Source organism: Arachis hypogaea, chromosome 11 (genome assembly GCF_003086295.3).
Source record: "Arachis hypogaea cultivar Tifrunner chromosome 11, arahy.Tifrunner.gnm2.J5K5, whole genome shotgun sequence".
NCBI classification, from domain to species: domain Eukaryota; kingdom Viridiplantae; phylum Streptophyta; class Magnoliopsida; order Fabales; family Fabaceae; genus Arachis; species Arachis hypogaea.
In genome coordinates this window covers 92,356,777-92,379,102 of record NC_092046.1, presented here as the reverse complement: position 1 = coordinate 92,379,102, position 22,326 = coordinate 92,356,777, and the positions used below count along the sequence as shown (strand labels likewise).

General features: G+C 37.4%; 1 protein-coding gene and 1 long non-coding RNA gene across 6 annotated transcripts; both read left to right on the top strand.

The window, feature by feature from the left end:
* Nucleotides 1–12,972: 12,972 nt before the first annotated feature.
* On the top strand, nt 12,973–14,257 carry LOC112722295 (uncharacterized). Its single transcript, XR_003162588.3, has 4 exons — nt 12,973–13,385; nt 13,684–13,784; nt 13,861–14,076; nt 14,208–14,257. It is a non-coding gene; the product is annotated as an uncharacterized lncRNA (long non-coding RNA).
* A 3,044-nt stretch (nt 14,258–17,301) lies between these two features.
* LOC112722293 (uncharacterized) lies at nt 17,302–19,002 on the top strand. 5 transcript variants are annotated; one of them, XR_011867636.1, is made up of 7 exons: nt 17,302–17,595; nt 17,739–17,843; nt 17,945–18,019; nt 18,114–18,168; nt 18,259–18,319; nt 18,540–18,636; nt 18,754–19,002. XR_011867636.1 is itself a non-coding variant. In XM_072207035.1 (6 exons), exons 3-6 carry the CDS (start codon nt 18,014–18,016, stop codon nt 18,893–18,895), a joined length of 306 nt encoding a protein of 101 aa, XP_072063136.1. In that variant the 5' UTR covers nt 17,461–17,595; nt 17,739–17,843; nt 17,945–18,013; the 3' UTR covers nt 18,896–19,002. The 5 variants fall into 5 exon arrangements, 3 of the variants coding, with proteins under 3 accessions (XP_072063134.1, XP_072063136.1, XP_072063135.1); XR_011867635.1 differs by having other exon boundaries at nt 17,320–17,595; nt 18,110–18,168; XM_072207035.1 differs by lacking the exon at nt 18,114–18,168 and having other exon boundaries at nt 17,461–17,595.
* The last annotated feature ends 3,324 nt before the right edge of the window (nt 19,003–22,326 follow it).

The window sequence follows — 22,326 nt, the reverse complement described above, 5'->3', positions numbered from 1 at the left end:
TGATGTTAATTTCTCGTGTTGCTCTCTTTTATGATGATGAACTCATGTTGGATTTGATTTGTTTTTAATGCAATTTAGTGTTGATGTTCTTTTTATTGATGAATTGAGTTGTGATCCTACTTTTCTTGCACCTAATAGTTGTTAGATTTTATTATTCTTGCAATTTGTGATGCTTACTTTTATTGCACTCTATGTGTTTGATAAAATGCTCTCTTTAATTTTTGAGTAGTTTTATCAACTCTTGGTCTAAGCCATGGGAATTGGGTAACCTTGTGTCATTGGGTATGATAAATTTGGTGATTTGAGAACCAATGGTGATCAATTTGACACTCATTGACGCTAACCCACTACTAAGTTAATTGGTAGGTAGGTTAGGACTTAAGGGTGGATGTGATCAAATCTATTTGACGTACTTCAAGCTTAGAAGTAAACGCTACGTACTTAAAGCTTTTGGGAAGTAGACTGAATAGGTTGGTCTCTCATAATTATCAATATTCGGTTTGTTGACAAGGATGGTGATCTCAATTACCTAAGTTTTAGCCAAGAGTTCTTTAGCTTACTTTCTTTACTTACTTGCTAAATTTATCTTTTTGCCATCTCATGAACCAAAACCCCCCTTTTTACCCCTTTATAGCCAATAACTAAGCATTACATTGTATTCCTAGGGAGACGACCCAGAGTCCAAAGACTTCAATTTATAAAATTTAGGGGTTTGTTATTTGTGACAAAACTCAAATTTTTTATTGGGAGGATTGTTTGTTGGTGTAGAACTATACTTGCAACGAGATTTTATTCATTTTGTGTGAAATTCTATACCGACACGACAATTTATCTTAAATCAGAAACGAAGGTCATGATCCCTAGAGCTGACCAGTATGTCCCGAATGGAAAGTACATCAGGCCACCAGTTCCCTCTGCGAGCCGGCCTGCCGGTCCATCTTTGGATACTCCTCCCTCATCCACTCCACCGTCATCCACACCACAAGCACCATCCATCCATCAGATGTTCCTTTAGATCCTTGAGAGATTCGACCAACAAGACCAGTGAATGGAGCAAATAGAGCGCCGTAACAAGCGCAGATACAACTACCTGAAGGACCTCATAGCTGGTATACACCCGCCTCCAGAGTAGAAGGACACCCCAGACTCCCCCTCATCCAGCAGCACAGGCAGCCAAGGCGAACCAGACACTGGAGGCGACGCTTCCAGCCCTACCTTGCTCCTTACTGATCGCACGGACGACCATGCCAAACCTTAAGTATAGGGAGGTCAGTCCTTGACTTCCGGAGGTAACTTCTCTCTCTTAACACCAACATTTGACTTTTTCTTTTATTAGATAGGATATATTGCATGATAATAATTGTTTGAATGTATGTTTTGCTTGGTTAGAGTAATGAGTTTCTTTTCAAGACCCTTTTTTATAGTATTTCACAAATTTAAATTGAAAAATTTGTGTTAAACTTGTTTGAAGACTGTAAATTGGAACATGAATTATAGCTAAGAACACACAACCTGTGAGATTTGAGCTTAATTACATGGTTACATTATTTAACCATAACATTCCATTCTTATGTGTTTTCTTCTCTATGATTGTAATCTATATTTTGTTCCATTCTATATGTCCATTGTTTAGTGTATTTACATGCTTGCATATGATTGAGGCCATCGTTTGTTATTAGCTCACTTATCCCAAATAGCCTACCCTTTCAATCACCTTTGTTAGCCATCTAGAGCCTTTTCATCCCCATTTGTTCTATATTTTACCACATCACTAGTCTTAAGCAGAAGAACAATTAATTACCTGAATTGGATCTTTGGTTAGCTTAAGATAGAGATTGTGTATTAATTAAGTGTGGGGAAATGTGGGAGCTTGGGTTGATAGGAAAGTGTTGAATTTTATTGAAAAAACATATTGGGAATTTGGGTACCTACTCATGTGAGACCAGAAAAAAATAATTAAAAACCTATTTGCATTGATAAGTTATGTTTGCTTTCGTGTTTATAAAAAAAATCAAAAATATTCAAATAAATAAGTAAATAAATAAATAAGGGGACAAAATTACCCCAATGCTAAGTTGAATAAAAGATCAATGCATAGGTGATGAAATTGAAGAAAAATTTGGCTACATGAGTATGTGAAATAAGCAAAAGTGGGAAGTATGGGTAGCTAGGCATGAATTGGAATTACAAAGAGTGTGTGTGTGTGTTATGTAAGAGCTTAGGTTAGTCAAAGATTCATATTATAGCTCACTTGGCCATACATATATCCTCACCCTTACCTTAGCCCCATTACAACCTTGAAAAGACCTTATGATGTTTGCATTGGTATATTAATTTTTTGTTGATTGGTTAGATGAAGAACAAAGTCTAGAGAGCATGACTAGAGAAGAGTAGAGTGAATTAACCCTAGACACTTGAGCGATTAGAGTGCATATACACTACCAGTGAGGGTTCAATGCTTAAATTCTATGTTCCCTGCTTTCATGAGGTATCTTCTTACAAGTTTACTTGTCTTTTATTGTGTGGTTTGAATTAGTGGAATCTGATTTATGCTTGTCTTGAAGAACTTATTTGCTTTTGACCAAGTAGACAGAATCATCTTAGCATATAGTTGTATTCATAGGTTGCATCTCATGAGTCTTACTTTCCCCTATTCATTCTTTTTTCTCCTTGAGCTTAGCATGAGGACATGCTAATGTTTAAGTGTGGGGAGATTGATAAACGACTATTTTATGGTTTATCTTGTGCTCAATTGAGTGGTTTTATCAAGTCTTTACACACTTATTCATACAGATTGCATGATTTTACAATTTCTTCCTAGTTTTGTTCCATAATTGAAATATTGCTTTAAATTGTGTATTTTAATTTCCCTTTTTTTTTCAGGCTTATTAGGGCAGGAATGGATTAGAGGATGGAGATGAAGCTTGCAAAAATGGAAGGAGCACAAGAAATAGAGGAGACAACCAGCGAGCAGCGACGCGTACGCATAATATGCGAAGTTGACCAGCGACGCGTACGCGTGACTAATGCGTACGCGTGACATGCGCTACCTGTAGAATTCGCAGAAAACACTGGGGGCAATTTTGGGCCAAGTTTGGACCAGTTTCCGGCCTAGAAACACATACTAGAGCCAGGGGACAAGCAGAGACTCAACAGACATTCTCATTTAGATAGTTTTTAGTTTTAGATTGGAATCTTAGAGAGAAATCACTCTTCCTCTAGGTTTTCTACACACTCATAGTTCTTATAGTTTATGCTTTTGCTTTGGATTTTGAGAAGAGTCACTACCTCCGTTAAAGTTGCTATTCTAGTTTGTTTTCTTATTTCTTTACTCTTATGATTACTTATTAACCCTGTTCAGATAAGGATGTCGCATTTTGGGATTTATTAATGCAAAGAATTACTTTTACCTTTAATTAATTTTGAGTTCCTATTTTATTTAATTTATCATATCTTCTTTTTATATTTCTATGAAAGTTATATTCATGTCAATGGAGTAGACTCCTAACTTAACTTTGGAGTTGATTAATAGGAGAACCTTGAGTTGGAATACTCAAGTGTTAATTTTAATTGGAAGTTGTTGGTTGGCTCTCTAGTCTCTAACTCTAATCCTTCCTTGGGGAGAGGATTAGGACCTGAGGTTTATAGTTGGTTATATGGGATGACTAAGTAGAACAACAACCTCTTAATATTACACTTGGAAAAATCCAACGGGGATAGAACTTCTAATTAATCTTCTCTGGGTCAAGGCTTTTATTTTGATTATATAAATTCTTTTATTAATTTTCATTGCTTTTGGTTTACAATTATTTATTTTTTCTGTTCTTCAACATCTTACAAATTCTCGGAAAACTCCTCACTAATAAAATAGCACTCTTTTGTCAACTCGTTGGGAGACGACCTGGGACTCCTACTCCCAGTATTTTATTCTAAAATTTGTGACAACCCTTTCTAAATTGATAAGCGGATTTTTGCTAGTTAAGAACTGTACTTGCAACGTATTTCTTATATTAATCTCTTAATCGACTAATTTCTGCCTCCATCATTCAAGGATCTCTATCCTTATCACTAACCACAATATGATAATTGCAAGGATTAATCCCACTAAGTCATCCTCTAACAAGTAAAAGAAAGTCAAATGAGCAATATCAATCCAAGTCCATAAGTCCTAGCTATTCACTAATTAAATTAATGAGAGCTAGAGCTAATGGCTATCAACTAACAATCACTTGGACATTAGCAACACAAGAATTCCTAAGTTACCCTCCCCAGCCAAGAACATAAAATTCTATTCTAACATCCTCTCAAGCATTTTGACAAACACTTGGAAGGCATAAAAGGAAAGCATAGTAAATTGGCAACAAGAATGAAATCTAACAACAATTATTGCAAGAAATTAACAAAAACAATCAAAAAGAACATTATTGACATGAATTACCTCAAATTGAATTGAAAAAAAAAATAGAAGAAACAAGAGTAGATCAACAACAAGTATGGAAACCAAGTAGAAGAAATCACTGATGCCAGGGCATTTTGGCCAGTTTCACTGACCTTTTCTTTACTGTTTTAGGGTAGTTTCATGCATTTTCTTAGGAAATAAGCAAGTTTTGGGTAAAATTTCACTTACATCTTGATTCAAGCAAACATGGTGCACTTTACATGATTTCATGAGAATGTTTCATGAATTATATGAAAATTTGGATGATGCATCTCTCATGACTTGGATTAGTACTTTGATGCACTTTATTGTTTGATTTCAGGACAAAGGAAGCAAGGAAGAACCACGTTAGCAGCCACGTGACTACTAACGTGGAATGGGAGCTAACTTGCAACGTTAATGAGAAAAGTAATCGCCAATAACATCCTCGAAAGCCATAATAGCCCACGTTAAGAGTCACGTTAACTAAGTTAACGTGAACTCTAACGTGGAAGAAAGAAATAAGGCCAACATTAGTGACACTCATCTTTGTCACTAACGTTGGACCAAACTCATAAGTGGCCACGTTAAGAGTCACGTTAACTCAGTTAACGTGGACTCTAACGTTGGGAAGCAAAAGAGAAGCCAACGTTAGTGACACTCACCTTTATCACTAACGTTGGAGATGGCTATCAACACCACGTTAGAAGCCACATTAACCTAGTTAACGTGGACTCTAACGTGGGAAGTAGGGGCATCTTGGAACGTTAGTGACAAAGGTAAGTGTTACTAACGTTCTCGAAGGATTGGCAAGCCTACGTTAAGAGCCACGTTAACTAAGTTAACGTGGACTCTAACGTAGGGGAAGTGAGGACTCTCAACGTTATTGGAAAAGGTGAGTCCCAATAACGTGTACGAAGGACCAAGAGGCAACGTTAGTGGTCACGTTGGTGCCACTAACGTTGAAGTTAACGTGGATCATCCCTGGGTTAGGAACGTTAGTGAAAAAGGTGATTGTCACTAACGTTCTCGAACCCACACTCTCACTTAACATTAACGCCACTAACGTCCTGAGCTAAACACCCTGCCTACTTCACACTTTCTCTCTGCAAGTAAAGCTAAGCCCACTGAAGAGGATAACTGCTTCAAACTCAAGATCCAAAGGCCCATATCCAAGACTTGAAGAACCAACTAGAAGATCATAAGAGTAGTATATATAGGGGTAGTTTTGAATTAAAAAGTGCTTTTCAGGGGGGGAGTTGGAAATTGGAGAACTACTCTCTATATAATTCTACTTTCTCTACACTTCTAGTTTTACTTTTCATAATGTATTTTCCATCTTTGTTTTCGATTTCCAGAGCTATGAACAACTAAACCCCTTTCATTGGGTTAGGGAGCTCTGTTGTAATTTGATGGATCAATATTAGTTTTCATTATTCTTCTTCTATCTTTTCTCTTGATTTTACTAGAAAGCTTTCAATCTTCATCCAATTGGGTAGTTATCTTGGAAAAGAAGCTATTCATACTTGGATCTCTTCTGAACCCTAGAAGAGGAATGAAGAGATCATGCTATAAATTCTCTCTCATGCTGGACCAAATTGGGGTTGGATGGATATGGTGACTATAATTCTACCAACACTTGATTTGGGAATGCATGTGGTATAATCAGTGACCATACTTCATCTCTACTCATGAGCAATTGACCAAGGAATTAGCTATTGATCAAGATTTGGGAGATTGAATTACAAGGAATTGTAATTCGATCACTAAAGATTGCCAAGGAGATCAATGAACGTATTGATTGAGGAAGAGATGAAAATGAACTTGATCCGGAGAATGCAACATCCACTAAGCCCAATGAATTCCCCATTTTTGATCTTACCCATTCTCTTTAATTTCTACAATTTACTTTTATGAGCATCTTCCCCATTCCCATTTAAGATTCTACAATTTACTTTCCGCCATTTACATTTAGCTATTTATTTCCAGCAATTTACATTTTCTGCTATTTACTTTCCCGCCATTTAATTTTCTGCAAATCTCAAATCAAATTCTGCTTCGCTCAACTAGAACATTCCTCTAATTAAAGTTGCTTGACCAATCAATCCCTGTGGGATTCGACCTCACTCTATTGTGAGTTTTTACTTAACGACAATTCGGTATACTTGCCGAAGGAAAATTGTTGAGAGACAAGTTTCCGTGCATCAATTACAACAAAAAATAGAAAAAAGATGAATGTAACAACAAAGAATTGAGAAGTAGAAGTATAAGAGAGCATGAATTAAAATCTAGATCTAAGATTATTGAACTAAACCTAATCCTAATTCCTAGAGAGAAGTAAGACCTTATCTCTCTAAAACTAACTAAAACTAATCCTAATGTGTGTAGAATGATGGAATCCCCCTTTGCTCTTCAATCCTTGGCTCTTTTAAGTGTTTTTGGCACCAAAGTTGATTTAGATTGGGCCCCACAGCTTCTCAAAATTCATTGGGCACGTTTTCACTTTAAAATCACGTGCCAGCATCGACGCGTACGTGTACAGCACACGTGCGCGTCCCTTAAGTTTTTGCAATCCACGCGTGCGCGTACATTACGCGTGCGCGTCCATGAGCTCATCCAATTATTTGGCTTTTCCATGTGTTCTCCATTTTGCATGCTTTCTCCTTCACTCTTTTGATCCATTCCTAGCCTTTTCAACCTGAAATTACTAGCAAACACTTCAAGGCATCTAGTGGAATCAAAGGTGAATCAATGTTTGCTAATTTGAGGCCTAAAAAGCATGTTTTAACATTTAAGCACAAATCAAGGGAGAATAACAAAACCATGCTATTTCATTGAATAAATGTGAGAAAAGATTGATAAAATACTCTAAATTCATCACAAGATAAACCCTAAAAATGGGGTTTATCAATGTGACTCATGTTGGTAGGTATCTTGAGGTGGTATGTAAGAATGTGGTTGTTGGTATTCGTGTGGTGTTTGAAAATTTGGTGATTGGGGGTTATGTTGGGGATATGGGTTATAGGCATATCGTGGTGAAGGTGTATAATTAAAGTGAAATCCACCATATCCTTGGGTTGGGTATATGCATTAGGAAGGGTATGGTTCATTGTAGTGTAGAGGAGGTTGCGCCTTCCAAAATAGATGCTCCAATCCCATGATGCAATCCAAAATTGAAGTTATCAAACCCTACAAAATAATCACAACCAAACTCCAAACTAAGAGGGTGATAACTCATAGAACAGATTGAAAATAAAAACTAAAGACATCAATTAACAAAAGAAACAAAATCCTAATTAATAGCAAAAACAAACAAACCAAAAAGTATCTATTCACACTATGGACATATTTACAACCACCAAAATATAGCACTCATAACACTAGCTCCTCGGCAACGGCGCCAAAATTTTGATAGAAGACCAAACGTGGTTACGGATTTTTCACAAAATAGATTTTGGTTGTAAGTATAGCTCCGAACCAACAATTGATCCTAATCAAAATTTAATCCAAGATATTGTCACAATTCAAATCAAATTAACCGAGAGTATTTAGACTCCCGGATCGTTCTCCCTAGGAACTAATGCCGATGAGCACATACAATTTTGGTTGTGAGAACAAAGGGGGTTTCAATGATTGAAAGCAAACAAAATAAAGGAATTAAAGAACAACTCAAAATTGCAATTAATAAAGCAATGAAGGAATAAAAGAACTGAGTATGTAATATAACCAAGTAATACTATATAGAGAGGGAAATTTGGTTCAAAACATAAATAAAACCTTGACTTAGGATGAGTTATGGAATCCCTTCCTTACCATAACCACAACTATGATAACTATGATGGATTAATCGCACTAAGTCAACCCTTAACATCGAAGGATAGGTCAAGTGAGCATAATTGTCATTAATCCAGAAATTCTAGTTAACTTACCAAACTGATTGGTAAAAAGCTAGCGTTAGTGGAAACAATAACAACTAACAACCCAAGAATTATCACTAAATGTTGGACATTATGGCTCTAGTAATTCATAAACTCATTTTTTCCAAGCCAAGTGGTGGAAATTACCCCATAATCAAAATTGGCTTTTATCGAACACATAGTGGGCATAAACATAAAATATGGCAAAATTGGTAAATTAATGAAATCTATGAATCACAAATTCTCAAAATCAATAAAAGCAACTCAAACAAACATGCAACAATCATCAAACATCAAATTAACCAACTAGAAATCTAAAATTGCAAAACCATGTATATATTGACAAGAGAAATGAAAATTAAAGAAAGTGTAGAACAAGTGTAGTAATTAAAAGAGAAATTAAAGAAATACTTACATTGAGATAGCAAAATCCAAGACCAAAATTGAATTATAAAATTCTACATTGAAAACCTAATTAAAACCCTAATGAACTAGAGAGAAAACCTAAGCTAACTACCCTAAAACTACTTCTAAAAACTATTCTATGAAGTATAGTAGTGTATGGCATGATATATGGTTGCTTTCCCCTTCAAATATGCTCCAAAGCCTTCAAAAATGGGCCAAAAAGCCCCCAAAACGCGAGTCCACGTGACTTTTTAATTGAGGCACACGCTGGTGCCTGTGCGTACACACAGGTCTGTGCATGGGCACACTTGCTGATTTTTCTCCTGTGCGTGGGCACAAACCTGTGCATGGGCACAGATGCTGATTTCCATTCTGCCTTGTGCGTGGACACAGGTGCTGATTTTGACCCTGTCTTGTGCGTGGACACAGGCTGAAATGCTTTTCTCCTTTGATTTCTTCATGTTTTCTCCCGTTTTGCATGCTTTCTTCCACTTCTACCAAACCATTCTTGTCTCTAGGACCTGAAATCACTCAACAAAATATATCACGGCATCAAATGGAATAAAAGTGGGATTAAATTGCTCAATTTAAGCACAAAAATGCATGTTTTCCCAATTAAGCTCAATTTAGAGAGAAAACACAAAAGTATGCTATAGAGGTGAATAAATGTGGGTTTATAAGATGAAATCCACTCAAATCAATCCAAAATTTAACATCAAATATGGATTCATCAATTACACAAAGAACTTGCAAATAAAGTCCAACGTTACCGTAACCGTTACACGACCATGGATAATTTGGTCAAATTGGCCATTGACGTGGAGTAGGTGCAACAAATGATAGATCACCATAAGAAGAGGATTTCTTCTACACCTATCTTTCATTCTTCTTTAAAGCCAGAGATGGAAGAATTTGTTGAGTATGCTGTAGAGGGTTGTGTACTTGGAAGACTCAAAAGTGCAGAATTTCTCAACTGGATTCTTGTGATGTGAGCAATTTGAAAAATATGATAGAAAAGAAACTGAGAAAGAGAGTGAGTGTCTGAGTGAAAAGAATCCATGTTTGATTGAAAGCGAGAATTTTGAGAGAAAAGAGGAGAATAGTGAGCGAGGGAAATTTGTAACACCCTAATTACCCTAAGCTTTACCTCGCGTCATAAATCAAACGTTAATCAGAGATTTTGACAGTTCTAAGCCCATACATATAATATATAGAAAGGATTAATATAATCTAGATGCCTGATGAAGAATATAACTCAAAACAGGATTTGAAAAGCGCAAACGTACTAACGAAGCTTCTAAATTAAAGCACAAGATATAAATAAGATATATCAAAATATAATAGTGTAACATCATAATAATCTAGCCACAGCTTGCGGAGTTTAAGCCGGCTAGCCATATACAAACCATAAATGAAACTAGACAGTAAAAAAAACTTATACAAGTTTTATTCTCTCAAATTCAAGCCTCTAGGCAAAGCAAAATACAAAATATGAGAGACATATACAAAAGAGATCAAAAGACTTCAAAACAGATAGATATCCTCTGCTCCTGTCACCATCAAAGCAACTAACCGAGGTGGGTTATGACCTGCATCTGAAACACATAACAGAAATATGGTATCAGAACCGGAGGCTCTCAGTATGGTAATAGTACCCAGTGATGTAAGATATAAGACCCCGGGACGCCAAAGGCAATCCTAGACTTCATATCCATCACAAGATTCAATCTTAAGGCATATAAAACAAATAAGCATAATATATAAACCTTAACATAATTAAACCGGGTAATCTATCTTAGGGGATTTCTATTCTAACCAAACACCGCTATCCCACAGCCTTCACCAACCTATCCTCCATGTGATCCCATCGCCACCGCCTTCCGAACCTCCTCAATCCCAGTAGAAAACACAATTACTTACAATGCAAGTAAATCACAAGTAGAAGCATATAAGGCAAATAATTCAAATAGCAAATAGGCATGTTATACAAATAGGCAAGCCATTACAAGTAGTAAAAGCATACAAACAGATAGAAAATGCATATGAAGAATGCCTATCCTATTGGCTATGATATCACATTGTCGGTTCAACTGGCAACCCGACATATCTCCATGGAGACGTCGGCCTTCGGAATCCTCATGTGGGAACCCCCGAGATATAATGCTCGGATCATTGTCCAGGTACTTGCGCCTGCACGCCCTATCGATCCGAAGGGATGCGAGCGGGATACTCTTACCACAGACCTCACATCTCAACGCAAGCGGGACAAACCATCGCCCTTACGCCGCCGCCACTTCCTCGACAGGCGGGATCCAACCACCGTCCCTACCGGGCGCAGAACGTCTCATAATCTCAATATAAAACAATAGTACAATGGTTTTCCAGAAAATTGTTTCAATACATCAGTGATTCCTCATCACACATTTGAGTCCTCGACTCATCTCAATCATTGTCAATTTACATTTTTATTCCGAACTCAACAGTTCCTCAATTCTCATCTCATACACCAACCATTCATCACATAACATCAAACCATCCTCAGCACGCTAGAAACCTAGGCCTCCATTTTCTAAGTTTTTCGAATAATATCATCTAAAGCCATTAAATTCTTTTCCAAAGTTCTAAATGTCCAAAACTAGGCCCAAGAGTCCAAAAATGGTGTTAGAGAAGCTTGCAACATTGTTGGGAAGGTAGAATAGTTGAAAACAAAGTAAAATTTGAGAAACAGGTCGTGTGCGGCCGGACAGGGGTGTGCGCGCGCACGCCCAAAAGAGTTTTCAAAAGTATGCGTACGCATAGAGGTGTGCGTACGCACAGGTGTCAAAATTTTTAACGTCTGTTCGCTCGCACAACCTGTGCCAGCGCCTCCAACAGACTGGCCTTCCCAACGTGTGCGTGCGCACAGGGCTGTGCGTACGCATAGGTTGTAATTTCTTATTGGTGTGTGCGCTCACCTGTTGTGCTAGCGCTGCAACCAGTAACCACTTCCCTGCATGTGCGTGCGCACAGGTCTATGCGTCCCTATAGAATAAGATTTTCGTAGAGTTGTGCATGCGCACAAGGCTGTGCGTGCGCACATATCAGAAATTATAAATTTTGCAACTTTGCAAAATTTCAAATTTTTAACTCCAACTTTGAATGATCACAACTTTTTCTACAAAATCCCAAATTTTACAAACTTTATATTGATAAAAAGGGTTTCCAATGAACGTTAATCCTAAATAAATTTCAACCAATTTTGAAAACCAAGACAAAAGTTATGATCATGCAAAGTTCACCAAAAATCCGCTTTTACCAAATTTCACCATTCCTTGTAAAACACAACCAAAGCCATCCTAAGGCATTCCAAACTATAGTTCTCATAAAAAACTACCCTTTGTGTCATAATACACCAATCTTACCACATTTACCTTCACATTCTATCATCCTCAATTTCAACATCAATATATCACATTATAATCACTTTCCATTCACACTTTCCATCTACATTACCATTTCCATCAATCTCAACATCACATAAATCATCACCATTCACACTTCAATTCACACAATCAATCTTCATCATCATATCATCATCATTTATCATAATCAAACTAAACAATCATTAATTCATCATAAAACGTCACATACCATCATTCAACAACTCAACAACCATTTAAATCCAAACCTATCCTACGGGTCACTAGCCTAAGTGTCCATGAATATTATATACTACATAGAGGAAACCAAAACCATACCTTGGCTGATTCCCTATATGCACCAAAACCCTAAAATGAGCACAAGCAAGCTCTCCAATCCAAACCAAGCTTTCAATTCCAATTCGAAAAGCACTAATATGTTCCAATGGCTCCCAAACTCACAATAATCAAGCTATATACATATAAATCACCACAAATTAACCTACACTACTAGAAAATTAATTATTACAGACGGATATTTCCGACGGATTTTATCCCACTGAAATACAGACGGAATTTCAGAGGGATTTTTTTGTCGAAAAACAAAAAAAATAGATTAGTATAAATTACAGACGGAAAAGAGAATCCGTCTATAATTCCGTCGGAAAAATTAATTTTTTTTTGTAGAATAATTACAGACGGATTTTCCGTCTGTAATTAAGTAGATAAAACGCGCATTTTATTAAATTATTACAGACGGATTTTTCGTCTGTAATTTAAAATTTTCTATCCGAAAATTTTAATTTAGACCTAACCTATACCCTCTTCTCTCTCCGTGGCAGCCCTCGTTCAAACTGTGTTTCAAGCTCCATTCAGAGTTACTTTTCTCCCTGGCACGAGATCAAACACGAGGGTTCTTCCTCTCTCCCTGGCACAAGGATTCAGAGTTACTTTTCGAGCTCCATTCAGAGATCAAACACGAGCTTCTTCCTCTCTCCATGGCACGAGTTACGTTTTTCTCCGTGGCTGCTACTTCTGCTTCTTCCGCCGTGGCCGTTGTCGCTGCCGCCGCTGCTTGCATCGCACAATCTCTCTGTCATCCCTTGCGTCCTACAAGATCCCCCGCCGCCGCTCTCGTCGCGGAGCTTTCTCTGCCGACGCTCTCATCGCATCTGCTCCCTCTGGCACCTCTTCCATCTAATCTCAACTCGCTCTCTCAGTTCTTCTTGTAACCATCTCAAATTTCAGGTATATAAATCCTGATTTTGTGATTCTGTTCTTTGTGATAAATCTTAGGGCTCAATTTTTCTGTGTCAGTTTTAGGTTTATCATACTCTACTTTTGTGCTTCGTTTGAATCTGTGGATTTACTCGGATTTTGATGAATTTTTTCTGCAATCGAAGCTTTCGTTTGAATCATTTGCTTGGACGAATGTTGAATCTGTTCTATTCTGCTTTGTTGAAGTAATTTGTAATTCAATTTGAGCTATTTGTTTGATAATTATTTACAACTTTCATTGTTTGATAATCATTTGCTTGTTATTCAGTGTTACAGCTCAAGATCTTGTTGACACTATGCTTCTAAATTTGCTTCTAAATTTCTGATATCTTCACTCTTAACGATGGATCTGTAACGCCTCTACTCAAGGTTAGGGTTTCATGTCTCTAATTATATGCTAATTATGAGATTATGTTGATAGTAATTGAGATTGTGAATGTTGCAGAGCATGACAGTGCATAATATGTATGTTGGAGAGGGTTCAGACTTCCAATATAATATATAAAAGGGTGGCTGAGCAGTGGGGTTCTCTTGGTGACTTGACTGTGTCTGTTACATCGATTCGATTCGATTGATACAGAAGGAATACTCAGGATCTGCTAGAACTGGCGATGGATCTGTTAGACAAGATCAAGTTGGTCTAGCGGGTCAAAATACTCAGGTTAATATTTCAATTGCATAACCCTTATAGAGTTCTATTTTATGTTTCAGAATTGTTATTCTGGTAAATAAGGTTTAGTTCAATATTTAATCTGTATTGGTTTCTGTGTTGTTGGCTTATGTATTTTGCAGCTTGTTCATCAGGGTTCACTGAATTATATTAGTTCCTGATGAGTATTTTGGAGGAAAAATGAATCTCTCCCAAAACACACAAATCTAACCGGCAAGTGCACCGGGTCGCATCAAGTAATAAAAACTCACGAGAGTGAGGTCGATCCCACAGGAATTGAAGGATTGAGCAATTTTAGTTTAGTGGTTGATTTAGTCAATCGAATCAAGATTTGGTTGAGTGTTTTGTAATTTGCAGAAATTAAATTGCATGGAAGTAAAGGGAACAGGGAATTAAAGTTCTGAATCTTAAAGAACAAGAAATTAAATAGCAGAAACTTAGAGTGCAAGAAATGTAAATTGTGGAATCTTAAAGTGCAAGAAATGTAAATGGCTCGAAATGTAAAAGGGATTGGGAGTTGGATTTGCAGAAATTAAACAAGGAAAAGTAAATTTGCATCAAACAGAAGAGTAAAAGGTGTTTGGGATTGAACTGGATATGAAGCAGAAAAGTAAATGAACATAGAAAGCAGTAAACAGAGAAATGAAATGGGAAATTCAGATCTCAGGACCCAGAGACTAGAAAACCAAGTCTAGATCTCAATGCCTTCCTAGATCCAACAAGAACACTTGCAAGGGAATTGTAAATTGCAAAGAAAGTAAATGAAGAGTAATTAACAGAAAATTAGATTCAATTAAGCAAGAAGGAAACAGAGAGATCCAAGGATGAGATTGAAACAAAATTTCTTCAATTCTTCAATCCAAGATCCAAGACAATTGTAATTGAAATTGAAAGCAATAAAACTGAGAGAAAGAGAAGTGAATTCTCCTTCCCCAAGACAAAGAAATTAAAGTTCACTTAATAACAAAAGCTCTCCGAAAACTCTTATGAAAATTCCAAAAGAAAGCTCTCCGAAGAACTTCAATTCTATCCTATTTATACACTTTCTTCAAATGATCTTCAAGCCTTGAGTTGGGCCTTTGCTCTTGGTGGAATTGGGTTGAAAGAGGCCTTGGTTGATTGCTCTTGAAGTTTGAAGAAGAACCAAAGTGAACCAATTGAACCGGTTTTGAGGTTAGCAAAAGTTGGACCAAAAGTTGGAGCTAAAGTTAGGGGTCTAACTTTGGCTCCAACTTTTCATAGCAGCCCACAAAATCTGCTGGTTTGAACGTTGGTGCCAACGTTAGGGGTCTAACTTTGACCCTAACGTTGGCCTTGCCTTGTGTGCTAGTGGCGCCAACGTTAGCCACCAAGTTAGGGGGCTAACGTTGGCGCAAACTTTTGCTCCTTCCTCATTGAATTTTCATGTGCCAACGTTAGCCTCCAAGTTAGGGGGCTAACGTTGGTGCAAACGTTGGATGGCCAGGGAGGAATTCATGTGCCAACGTTAGACTCCAAGTTAGGGGGCTAACGTTGGCACAAACGTTGGATGGCCAGGGAGGAATTCATGTGCCAACGTTAGCCTCCAAGTTAGGGGGCTAACGTTGGCGCAAACTTTTGGTGCCCAGGGGAGAATTTTCAAGTTCCAACGTTAGCCTCCAAGTTAGGGGGCTAACGTTGGGGCTAACTTTTCAACCAAAAGTTTGTGCAAAAGTTTGATGCTAACTTTAGGTCCATCTTCTTGCTTCCTGGTTCAATTTCACTTATTCCAATGCCATTCCTTCTTGCTTCAACCTTTCTCCAAGCTTTCTTCACCTATAATTAATCAACCAAACACATCAAAGCTATGCTCATAATCATGAGATATTCATTCTTTCATAATATGTGACAATTATAGTATAAAACCTCATGAAATAGCATGAATTCATACATGGTTGATTCAATCAAGGGAAACATGAAAATCTAGCTAATTGGCTTGCTTGTAGCTAAAGAAAGTGCATAATTCTAATGAAAACGAAAGAAAAAGACTAGTTAAAATAGGTTAAGATGACTTGTCATCAGTTCCCAGGTAAAGCTGGCCCTCCTTGTCTCTCCCAAGTCTTGAAGACATACTTAATCAATTTTTAACCCTTTAATTCTTATCTTCTGTGAGCTCTGAAGCAATGGTAAAAGGATTGGAGGAGTTAGGAAAGTGCTGTTGATTCCTTTTATTGTTGATCTTTTTCTAGTCATATTCTAGCACTTGTTCTGTTTGGTTTATTTTCTTGAGAGTAAAAACTAAAACGAGGTTCAGGGCATACTATAAGAGGTGAATTTAATACATTAACAGATGTAATACATTCGTTTTTTTTGAAAGATAATATAAAAAATAATTATTTTTATTGTGGCATGTAATTGGATGTATTTGTAAATTAAATTCTTTTAAACATTAGCCTGAAAAGAAAATGTGCAAGTTTCATTGAACCTTGAAAAGGGATCGAGATGGGGGGAGGGGCGGCGGGGGCACCCGATTTCTTCTACAAGGAAGCTCAGCGCCTTGGCTATGTTGCTCGCTCTGCCTTCAAGGTTCTCGAAACTTCTGTTTCTTCTTCTTCTTCTAACTAACTAACTAACTTTGAGTTAACAGCTAGTACAGATACAGAAGCAGCACAAGCTCATCAAGGCTGGCTCATCCGTACTGGACCTCGGCTGTGCTCCGGGTGCTTGGCTTCAAGTTGCTTGCCAGAGCCTCGGTCCTCCCAATCATGGCGGTTCCGTTCTCGGCATCGATCTCAAGGTAACCCAAACCTCCATCTCTCAAGGATTAGAATTCTCATGTCTATCTTTCTCAAGGCATATTAATTTTGGCATGTTTCTTCGTATTATTGTATAATTAGGTAGCTGTTATTGTATAGGACAAGGGAATAACAAGACAAATCCCATCCAAAACTAAAAGAAGCACTCATGATCACGTAGGTCTAGTCGATATATAACTGAAGCTATATACATCTTTTACATGAATTAAACCATCATTCATGCAGAATATATATAATCATCACCATTAACACTTTTCAGTTTTTCCTACTCCCTACTTGGCACGCTAATAATGTCTTTCTCTAATTTTAATGATTTACTTTGGGCTTCAAATAATTGAGTTTATATATGATTTACTTTCAGTTTTTCCTACTCCCTACTTCCTTGCTGTGGACATATGGAGTTTATATATGATTTTTTTTTTCTTGAGAAATGCTGCTATAGTTACATCATTTTGTTTAGGATGCCATCTAATTAATATGTTTCCTTTTTCTGTTCATTATTTTTGTTTAGGATGCCATCTAATTTAAAGCAGGGTCAGGATGCTCACAACACTGGGATTCATGTTGGCACCTTGAAATGAGACCAGGGAGTGGATGAAGAAAACTGTCTCAGCATCAATGGCAGTGCAACTAATGCTACCGTTTCTAGAGCACTCACATAGAACTATGCATAAGCTTAAGTCTTTCTACTTTGGACAACTTTCACCCACTACAAATTTAGCATATTAAATTGACTGTAAGTTCGTTCTTTCTTATTTTCTTTTGGCCTTGAACCATCAATTCCATCAAACTATCAAATTTGTTATTGATTAGAATTTAGAATATAAGCTTCTCTATTCAATTAAGTTACTCAACTTCCCTTGAAATTTGATTATGCAGGGTCCATGCCTAAGCAAAGTGCTATTAGAACACGTATAGTTGTAATGGCTGGCCAAGAAGGCCCTACAATTACAAGAACAAAAAGAAAAAGTGCTACTCAACATGGTCAGTTTCTTAAACAAAGATGAACTTATTTTATTTAATGATAAAAGAAGGAAGATTAAATTTACTGATGCATTGGTATGGCAAAGCATGATCATCTGCAGGTGGTTCGACATTGCTTGATCTTCTGCAGGCTCTAGAAGATTATTTGCCGGTTCTTTTGGGGTTAGTCAATGATGGTAAGTCTTATATTTGTTCTTTATTATGTAATATGTGCTTTTTTTGCCTTTCTGTAAGATAAATATTCTAATATTTGCTTTATGATGAAGGAAGCCATTTACAATATAAAGTATAATTTGTTTGGGTGAATCAAGAGGATGATGCTGAGGTAACTCCAACCATTTTTCATAATATGTCTAATGGTTGGTATGAAGTGTTGTCAGTTTTACATTTGATGGCAATGCTATTACTATTACAGGCTAATTTTTTACTGCTTCCAAGATCATCCACTGATGGTTATCAGCTTAAGGTATCTGAAGGTAAGTAATTTGGAATTTTAACACAAATCCATTGTACGAAATAGCCAAAATCCATTGTAATAAATTGGTTTAGACCTCAAATTAGACTCTTTACTCTTGAGATAATTGTTGTATATACTGTAATACTTTATTTATAAGAATGTTCTGTCTTCACAGTTGCACTGATCTTTAGTATATATTGTGTTGATTGTGAAAGTAAAATAGTCGTTACTTGTAACAGAAAGCAGACGAGCTTCTGTTGATATCTTCTTAAAGGCTGCTGGATATCTGGATTGTGCTGTCAAACATGTTCTTCCCCAGTTGCCGGCCGAACTCAGGTTAGTACATATATATGTCATTTATGCAATACTGGAATGAAGCATTTTCTTTCCCTGTATATGACCTATATAGTTTTCTATATTATTTGATGTTTATTACATGTGTTCTGATTATAGGAGGAATTTACCAGTAGACTTAGCAGAAGGAACGCTTCGAGCACTCTCTCTACAGGCATTAGGATATTGGCCAAGTGTAATTTGTGACATTCATGTAACATTGAGATGGTCATCTTATTTTTTTTGGGTATTTTTTTATTAAGACAATGAGATATTGGCCAATGATGTTGAAAAATAACATCCAATTTTATAGGTATCATGTAATGAATATTATGTTTATTTATGTGATTTTTGGCTTTCTTTTTTCAATTTACAGTGTTTGATGGAGTAAATTTAGAAAACAAATCTAAAGTATTCATTTTGCAATGGAAAAATCTAAAAAAAATTCTATTTTATCTTACTGACGGATTTACAGATGGATTTTCTGTCTGTAATCAGAACGAGATGATTTTTCAAAGTTCAAATTACAGATGGAAAATCCGTCTGTAATTAGAGACGAAAAATCTATCGAAAAATTTGTCTGTAATTACAGACGGAAAATCCGTCTGAAATTTCGTCTGTAATTACAGACGGAAAATCTGTCAGAAAATCCGTCTGTAATTACAGACGGAAAATCCGTCGGAAAGTTTGTCGCCTTTTGGAAATGGATAGAAAATTTACAGAGGGAAAATCCGTCAGTAATTGCTAAAAATCCGTCTATAATTTTTAGATGGAAAAAAAATCCGTCGGTAAATAATTTCCGATGGGGCTTTTACAGAGGGACAAAATCCGTCGGTAATTTCGTCGGTAACCAAAAATCCGTCGGTAATAAAGACTAAATCCGTCTGTAAATCTATCTGTATTAATCCATTTTCTAGTTGTGCTAGCATTCAACATGAACATAATATCACAAGGGTTTAATGTCTCTTACCTTTTACAACAATTTTAATAGCTAAAATCCAATGCTAAGCAAGGATTAGAGTGAATCTAAACATCCAAAATCACAAAAACTCACTTATCCAAAAGCCCTAAATACCCGAAATTTTGAGGAAAAGAATTGAAGGGATTTCGAGCTTTACTTACCAATTTCTTATATGAGTCTTGTAGAGCTCTTCAGAAGGAACGCGTAGCCACAAACAGTGTGGCAATCGGAGCTTTGTAGTTCAAGATATGAGCTTGAGAATATGATGATGAATAGTGCCCAATCTCTTCTCCTCTCCCTCTTTCAATTTCTGATGTGTGTGTTTAATTTGTGTTGTGGCTACATGGGTTCATTAAATGAACCCTTATATATGTTGGGCTTGGGCCCAACTTGGGCCCAGTCCAACCCGTTAGCATTTTAAACCCGTTTGGCCCAACATCGGGCCAAACCTTTAAATTAACGCCCGGTTTTCAACTTCTAATATTTTTCTAAGGTTTTTGACGGTTTTCACTTTTTCTCATGCGGTACCGGGCAAACTCAAACCGGTTCAACTGGTTCAACTTCCAGTTCGCAGTTTTTCACGGTTTTTCGCAGAAAATACATTTTCTTACTCAGAAAGACCTACTGAGTCCAAAAATCACTATTAAATCCCCAAATTCTCACTCTAACATTTCAGAACGTAATTTGGGCATTATTATCACTTAATTAACCAGTTGATTAGTTGCGGTTCTTACATTCTCCCCACCAAATAAGAAATTTTGCCCTCAAAATTTGAATTACCTAAGAATAGCTCGGGGTAATCCTTTTGCATCTCAGACTCCAATTCCCAAGTGTGCTCTTCAACCTCTGCTCGCTCCCAAGCAACTTTAACCAATGAAACTTCCTTTTCTCGCAACTTCTTCACACTAGCGTCGTCGATCCTCACTGGCGTTACTTGGAAGTTTAAGTTCTCTCTCAACTCGACCGACTCAGGCTCCAACACAAGAGCCACATCCGATGTGTACTTACGGAGTTGTGACACGTGGAATACGTCATGCAAGTTAGACAGATGAGGTGGCAAGGCAACTTGATATTCCACCGGCCCGAATCTCTTCAGAATCTTGAACGGTTCAATGAACCTTGGATTCAACTTCTTGTTCTTAATAACTCTTCCAATCCCAGCTGTCGGTGTAATCCGCAAAAATACATGTTCTCCCACTTCAAACTCTAACGGCTTCCTTCTCTAGTCCGCATAACTCTTCTGTCGACTCTGAGCAGTTAGAATCCTTGCACGAATCTTCTTAATGTTCTCAGTAGTCTCTGCTATCACATCAGGATCCAAAACACTTGTTTCACCATATCCATACCAACAAAGTGGAGACTGGCACTTCCGTCTATACAAGGCCTCATACGGAGCCATCTCTATGCTCGCATGAAATCTATTATTGTACGCAAACTCCACCAACGGCATGTATCGGTCCCAACTCCCGGGTTGATCCAACACACATGCTCTGAGCATATCCTCTAACGTTTGAATAGTTCTTTCTGACTGTCCATCTGTTTGCAGATGATATGCGGTACTGAGACATAGCTTTGTACTGAAAGCTCTTTAGAAAGCTCCCCAAAATGTTGATGTGAATCAGGGATCACGATCTGACACTATGCTCGATGGCACACCATGCAACCTTACTATCTCCTTTATATATAACATTGCCAACTCCTCCATAGAACAGTTCACTCGGATAGGAAGAAAATGAGCGGATTTGGTTAAGCGATCCACGACCACCCAAACCGCATCAAATCCCGACATAATCTTCGGTAAGCCGGTCACAAAGTCCATCGCAATTCCTTCCCACTTCTACTGAGGAATCTCAAGAGGCTTTAGCATTCCCGATGGTTTCTAATGCTCTATCTTCACCTTCTGGCAAGTTAAACACTTGGATACCACTGTTGCTACATCACCTTTCATCCCAGGCCACCAGAACATCTTCTTTAAGTCATAATACATCTTTGTGCTTCCAGGATGAATAGAAAACCCACTGTTGTGAGCTTCTGACAACAGATCTTGCCTCAAGCTCCCGACATCAGGTATACAAATCATTCCCTTGTATCTCCAGAATCCTTCACCATCCTTAGTGAATTCTTCACGCCTCTTCTCACTAACTGAAACAATTACTGAAGCTTCTGCTCATCTTGCTGAGCCCTCTAAATCTCTTCCTTAAACATGCTTGAGATCTGTAACTGGTTCAAACAAGCTCTTCCAGCAACTTTACCAATATCCAGCTTAAGGTCTACAAACTTATCCATTAACTCCTCCTCCTTGATTATCATCCAAGCAATTGTTAAAGATTTTCGACTCAATGCTCTGCTACCACATTCGCCTTTCCAGGATGATAACTTAGTTCAAAATCATAATCCTTTAGCAAATCCATCCACCTCCTCTGACACATATTTAGCTATTTCTGATTAAAAATGTATTTGAGACTCTTATGATTAGAAAAGACGCTAAATTCACTCCGTACAAGTAATGTCTTCAAATCTTCAATGCAAACACCATCGCTGCTAATTCCAAATCATGACTGGGGTAATTCACCTCATGCAGTCTCAGCTGACGCGAGGCGTAAGCCACCACATTCCAGTGTTGCATCAACACGTAACCCAAACCCTTCAAGGAAGCATCACAATATACTTCAAATGGTTCATGCGGTTTCGGCAAAATCAAAATTGGTGCTGAAGTTAACTTTTGCTTCAAA

Bases quoted from the DNA above. Each gene is read 5' to 3' on its own strand.
- LOC112722293 (XM_072207033.1), top strand. From the start codon at position 17,744: ATGCCTAAGCAAAGTGCTATTAGAACACGTATAGTTGTAATGGCTGGC. The intron at 17,844-17,944 runs GTCAGTTTCTTA...GATCATCTGCAG, and splicing joins AAAAAGTGCTACTCAACATG to GTGGTTCGACATTGCTTGAT. The intron at 18,637-18,753 runs GTTAGTACATAT...TTCTGATTATAG, and splicing joins CAGTTGCCGGCCGAACTCAG to GAGGAATTTACCAGTAGACT.